The sequence below is a fragment of the Alnus glutinosa genome, chromosome 5 (genome assembly GCF_958979055.1).
Source record: "Alnus glutinosa chromosome 5, dhAlnGlut1.1, whole genome shotgun sequence".
Taxonomy (NCBI): Eukaryota; Viridiplantae; Streptophyta; class Magnoliopsida; order Fagales; family Betulaceae; genus Alnus; species Alnus glutinosa.
In genome coordinates this window covers 8,998,838-9,005,764 of record NC_084890.1, presented here as the reverse complement: position 1 = coordinate 9,005,764, position 6,927 = coordinate 8,998,838, and the positions used below count along the sequence as shown (strand labels likewise).

At 35.6% G+C, this 6,927-nt stretch overlaps 1 protein-coding gene across 1 annotated transcript; it reads left to right on the top strand.

Annotated features, from left to right (window-relative positions):
- The first annotated feature begins 324 nt into the window (after positions 1-324).
- Positions 325-1,524, top strand: LOC133868235 (ethylene-responsive transcription factor 4). Its single transcript, XM_062305053.1, has one exon. The coding sequence runs from the start codon at positions 439-441 to the stop codon at positions 1,177-1,179; it is 741 nt and encodes a 246-aa protein (XP_062161037.1). The 5' UTR covers positions 325-438; the 3' UTR covers positions 1,180-1,524.
- Positions 1,525-6,927: the final 5,403 nt, after the last annotated feature.

Below are 6,927 nucleotides of genomic sequence, written 5' to 3'. Positions count from 1 at the left end.
AGCGAGTAGCAGGACGCGCGGGAAGAGAGCGTGGACTGTGGCAGCTGCACCGCACGCAAAGTACTATGCGTAATTGCGTATGCAGCCGTTAGATAAAGAAAGATGATGATGATGATACGACCACCCACATAGACGAAACCCACATGCCACGTAATTCGGAGACAAACACAATACTAAATTGCCACCCACGCTCTCTCATGCCCAGCCGCCCGCCCTCCTCCCAAATTCTCAGTCAAATCCCTCGTTGACTGCGCCCCTCTCTCTCTCTCTCCTCAATATATCGCCGATTCCTCGCAACCCCTTCTATAAAACCACCCCATCCTCTCCCTTCACAATTGCGAGACAGGCCTTTGCCAATTGCCATCTCTTTCTCTATATTTCCCACTCAAACTACGCAGTTAAAGCGAAGGAAGCTAAAAGAAAAAAGAATAGTTATATATGGCACCGAGGGATAAAACGGCCGCCGTTAAAGGTAACGGCAACGGTAACGTGAAGGAGGTGCATTTTAGGGGAGTGAGGAAGAGGCCATGGGGGAGATACGCCGCGGAGATCAGAGACCCCGGCAAGAAGAGCCGCGTTTGGCTGGGCACCTTCGACACGGCTGAGGAAGCCGCTCGCGCCTACGACACAGCCGCCATAGAGTTCCGCGGCTCCAAGGCCAAGACCAACTTCCCTTCGCCCTCCGAGAACGCCAACAAGAAGAATAATAGTGATAATAACAAGAATATTTGCAGTAACAATCAGAGCCCGAGCCAGAGCAGCACGGTGGAGTCGTCCAGCCGCGAGCCGGCTCTGATGATGGATTCCTCGCCGTTGGATCTGAACCTCGCGGACGGCCAGGACGTTGGCGGCGGCGCGGGATTCGGATCTGCCACCGTGAAGTTCCCCTTCCAGCAGCACCACCGGCAGGTCCCGGCGGTCGGGCTGTTCGCCGGAGGTGTGACGGTGGCGAACCACATGATCTATTTCGACGCGATCGCTCGCGCCGGGCTGGTGAATGGTCGGCCCTATCAACTGCCGAAACTCGATAATTTCCACTCGGCGGGCTTTGCACGCGTGGTCCAGAGCGACTCGGACTCCTCGTCCGTCATTGATTTGAACCATGAGGATCTCAGGACTCGGCGAGCCCTCGATCTCAACATCGATCTCAACCAACCTCCGCCACCGGAAATCGACTAAGCTTTTTTCGGAAATCTACGGATTTTAATTTAATTTCTTTGGTTTTTAATTTCGTTTTCGTTTTCCTTTTCGTTTTCTCTAAGTGAGGGAAAATAGCAAAAAAAAAACAGAAAAAGAAAACGAAAAGTACGGTGAGAGCAAGTACCAGAGCTCGATGTGAATACGTAGGTGATCTCCTTGTTTTTTTTCAACAGTGTAACGAAACGTTGAGTTTCTTGCTGTTGTTCTAGGGCTCTTTATTTTATTTTATTTTTCCCCGTTGTAATCTCTGATTTCGGCATTACTTTCCTTCACGGAATTAACAGCGATAATTTCTCAAATAAAAGCGTATGCAATTTTCAGTTCTGTACGTGTGTGATCCGTTATCCGCCGGCCGGCAAACTCCGCCGGAATTTGGAGAAAGTGAGACAATGGTACGTGGGATCCATGATAGTACGGACCAGCACACGAGTTTTGCTGTAAAATTGACAGTGAAAAAAAAAAAATGCTAAAATGCCCGGAAACGGTGCCGCGTGGCATTGCTACCCCTTTTTGACTCCCTCAAAATTTATGGGTATTGTGGGCGCGTGAGGACAGGTGTCAATCAACGGCGTGTATAGTGGTTTTATTCGGAGAGGCATAATATTTGTACTTGATGGACCCTTGTCAATATTCCTAACCCCTTTTTAGCGGATAACAAAAATGATATTCCCGCAGTAGGCCGGTCTCTTATCTTCTAATTTTTTTTATTTAATATGTTAATACGTGCTTGCGACACAAGTGTCTCGGCCGCGATTCATTTTATAATATTCTCGAGCATTGTGAAGATGCCACCTTTTTTTCTTTTCTTTTCTTTTCTTCTTTTCTTTTTTGGTTGGATGTAAATGGTCAATCATCACAATATTGTCGTACGTGTTTGGGTTTTTATGCATATAATTGGAAACTAAACTCTTTTTTTTTTTTTTTTTCTTTTAAAAAAAAAATCTTTAAATTTTGCAAACAAAAGATTGAAGGATTTGTCTTGTTTAACTAAATGAATCGAGTTAAAATTGACTTATATAATCTTAAATTTATGTCTCGACACGACCTGAATCTGATACGCATGGTATCAGATAAAGTTTTGTTATAGGTATTATAATTTTTATTACAAATTAACGTGACAATACATAATTGTTAACCATATGTGCACTTTCTATCATTTCAAGTAGAAACTCAAAAAAGGGTAATATCCCGAGCATTTTCCTACCAAACATATATATATATATATATAAGGTAAGACGTACACGGAAATTAAAGATGAAAGGAACATAAATACAAGTATATATTATGGATTTGAACGAATTAAACTTTAAGATCACCAGGATCTGAGTAACAGTTTGTAAAGGTTTTATGGTATTGCGTTCATCAGGGGAGAGCCGCTCTCCTCCTATTCAATAATATTCCCCAAATAAAGATAAAATAAATAGTACTTTATTATAATAATAATAATAATAATAATTATTATTATTATTCCGAAATCCCTGTTCTGATCAACTTTTTTGGGCTTTGGCGTGGAAGTTGATAAATGAGATGATGACATGAGTTGATAGTGAAATAACACATTTCTTGGAGACCAAGTTTTGTTCTAAATTACAAAATTAAGTTCCAGTTTTTGGTTTATTCTGGTCAAGACGTTTTTCCTTTTACAAAAAGAACCTTTTGCCAATTACTGTGACAACCACCGGTAATTTATACAGGAATTCTTTTGGAAGCATGGGCACTATTGACCCATTTTGCCCGTTTTGCCTCTATGATTATTGTTATCTTTAAAAAAAAAAAAAAAAAAGGAAAATAATAATAATAATTATAATTGAAGTGTTTCATTTGTATGAGCCAAGCACTCCATGATAAAATATTTTTGTTGTTTGAATTGTTAGTAATTCAACGAGAAATATATAAGAATTTTTATAAGATTTATTTGTTCGAGCACGAAGATAGTTTATCTAAAACTTGTTTGAATTGACAAATGGGTTTTATAAGAACACTCACATCGAGCAATTTGAATAAAAATATTGTTAAAAAAAAATTAGGCTCGTTCGATAAAACTTTTCATTGTTAGTTTTTATTTTGTTGTTGTTATGTGACATGAAAGTGAAAGCAGTTTTACGTATTTTATGTGTTTGAATGGTTTGACAATGAACTGTCCTAAAATAGTTTTGAGAAAACTACACATAACTCCTCAAATTACTATTTCATTGTCAATACTTCCATCCGTAAACTACTAATTCTATCAATCTCTCCTCCCCTAAACTACTGAAAAATGTTAATGTCCCTCCTAATGACAAAAGTATCATTCATAAAATTATTAAAATTCAAAAAAACAAAAACTAAATATATATATATATTTTAAAAAATCTAAAATAACAAAAAGTTATAAAAAAAAATAAAAATAAAAATGGATTTTTCTTTTTTCTTTTTCATTTGTTTTTTTTAATTATATATAAATTTTTGGTTATTTTTTAAAAATGTTTCCTTAATTTTTTTTAATAGTTTTTTTTTAAAAAAAAAAAAAATTATAAGGACATTTTTATCTTATAGAAATTTTTTTTTTTTTTGATTATTTTTGTCTTTTGATTGGTCTTATGGAAGACATTATCATGTCTTTTGTTAGTTTGAGTTGTCACGTTGACACAATTAATAAATTGAAGGTCATTAACATTTGAGCAGTAATTTATAAACGTATATCAGTATATGTGTACTTTTTCCAATAGTTTCACTATTGGTCACCTCACCTTTTTTACTGATTCACATTTTGTCTTCTACAAAGGGAACTTTTTTGAGGGGAAGGGAATGGAAGGTATAATCAAACTTTATAAAAGCAACCCTTTTTTGACCCAAAAATAAAGCAGTACTAGGGAAATTCAACAAGGCATCATCAAGACCTTAATACTATATATTAATGTGTATTTACCTCGCAGCTGCCTGCCTGTATCCATGCCATTACTGCTTCTAATTTCTTACCTAAAATTTTGAGTCTTTGACCCAAGAGGTAGTCTCTGTAAACATTTTCTAGACAAAGAATATTAGCTGATGTGGCATGCTTAATATATTCATAATTTTTTTTTTTTTTTTTAAAAAAAAAGAAATTAAGATTAATCTAAGAATGGATTGAGCATGCATGCCACATAACCATTAAGTTCTAATTTGTACATTCCATCTAAAAATCAAGTTAAAATTATCTTTGATAAGCATACTCATTTTGCATTTGTTTAATTATAAAAATGTTTTTATGTTTAATATGGACTTCAGGAATATTTGAGAATATGGGGTTGAAGAGTTTTTCTTTTCTTTTCATGTTTAAGACTAAATTTAATCATTTTACATTTTTTTTTAATTTAAAAATTAATAAAGTGGCACTAAAATTTTAAAATGGAATATAATTATACTGAAGTTTATGAGAGCAAAACAGGGATGATAATTTATTAGAAAAAAAAAATCGTTTATTCAAAAATAAAAAGGAACCACCTTGATTCCCAAAAATAAAAATAACAATAATAAATAATAATAATAATAAGGGTAAAAAGCGCGTGAGATGGAAATAAAGCGGTTTTGTAGTTCTCAAGCGTGTGGTAATTCTATGTTGACTATGTAGCCCCACGAGATTCGAGTATGAAATGGAAGGGCTGCACGTGTCAGTTTAAACGAGACAAAAAAAGATGGCGAGGGGGACAGGGAGGGGGCCCACGTGGACGCGGGGTTGGAAGTGGAATTGGGGAAGCGCGGCTGCCGCTCTTGAGTGGGGCCCGGTCTTTGGTCGGCGATGTCTACGCCACGCACAAAAAAAATGTTTGATTTGCGCTTTCCATTTTCCACCAAAAAAAAAAAAAAAAAAAAAACTTCCTAATTATAGTAGCTAATAATAATGCGTTTGTTGTCTCTTTTTTTAGTACAAGATTATATTTGAACTGTCGAGGCGTAAGCACTTTGTGCATGATGAGCATTACCGGGGAAAGAGGGTGTCACAAGATTAATGGTCTTTCCTGTTGAAGAAGATAGCAATGAGTATTATAAGGCAATTCAGGCATAATGCACATCATGTGGAATTGAATTTTATAGATTTTTAATCCTGCTTTTGGCTTACTAGGGTGTTATTGTGTCCACTTTGTTCCTAGGGTTTTGACTCATTGCAAGCCATAATTAAGGTACATACTCACCAAGTATAAGACAGACGCAAGCACAGAGAACCACTTTTAACCCACACACTTGTTCAAACAATCATGGTCGTACAAGGTAGGGGTGTACAAACAGAGTGATAATAATCGCTAACCATATAACTGTATAACCACATAACTTCTTTTATATATATATAATTTTAGATTTGTAATGTTTTGAATTTATTATTTAGATTTGTAGAGTAATTTTACATGTACATTGAAAAGCGATTATACAACTGCCGGTTATCTACTCAATAACTGCTAACCGGCAATTATAAAAATAACCACTTCCTCCTAGGCAGTTAGTGGTTGCGGTTGGTAAAATGCAATATCCGCCTAGGCGGTCAGCGGTTTTAGCCAATAACCACTGATTATAACCGTTTGTACACCCCTAATATTGTTATCCGTTTCTTTAATATTTTTAATATATATATTATAAGTATATTTTTAATATATATTTCAATTCTATCTTTTAATTTTGCCCCATAGAAACAACATAGGTTTAGGTTGTTTGCTCACCAACATTGATCATATACTATTTTCTCTTTTCTTTTTTAATGATTAACAATGATATTGTCCTTTCGTTCCTAAATTGGATGATTTTCACATTGAGCAATCATTCAAAACAGATGATAATTATTTTGGCTACATGTCTCAAAAATATTTAAACTTTTTATTATAAAATTAATCTATTTCTTATATTGTACGTCTTCTCTTTTTGTCAAAAAAAATAATAAAATAAAATCATACCACCTTTTTTTGTTTTTAGATTCAAATCACACCACCTTTAGTCGTGTTACTTCAAATCATACGATCTATTTTAGAATTATTGTTTGATAACACTTTTTTACTTTTTCCATTTTGTTTTTCTTTTCAATATAAAATGATAGGTTCACTTACCCTTTAAACGTGTTACTTTCCTTTTGAGTGAATTTAAACGTTTTACCTAATGCACGAAATGAGATTGTAACGTAATTAAAAAGAGTATCCCTAGCTAGATTTGTTTTAGTCAATAATACAATGATTAATCCAAAATCCGGTTTGAGATCTGAAAAAAAGAAAAGAAAAAAAGGAACTTCCATTGCTTTTTAGTCAATTATTCCATTGTAATTAGTGTTTATAAATAGAATAATAAGGAAGACAAAATTTGTTCCGTGACATTTTTTGTACCCCCAAAGAAAAATTCCCTTTCGGTGATTGGCCCATACTCTAAAAGGTGCGGTATGGCATGCAATATGCATGGACTAAAGGCTATGTGTATTTAAATATATAAAGATATATATATATATATATACATATCTTAATAAAGATGCGCCTCAACGTGCGTGACGTGTCGGATGGGGACAGACAGTTACGCCGGCGGGTCGGCGTGTTTGCGTAAGAGATACATTGCTGGTGGCGGGACCCAATCCCCCCGATCACGACCGAATCAACCACGAGAGAGAACAGAGAGAGAGAGAGAAAGAGAGTTTGAGGTTGCCTGGTTATCTGCCACGTTTCGGTTTCGCTCCCAAGAGAAGGAACCGAACAACAGCAAAAAAGCAACCGCCAATTTTAAAAAGAAAAAGTTAGGTTG

What these genes read in the sequence shown, in the direction of transcription:
- LOC133868235 (XM_062305053.1), top strand. Translation starts at nt 439, where the DNA reads ATGGCACCGAGGGATAAAACGGCCGCCGTTAAAGGTAACGGCAACGGT.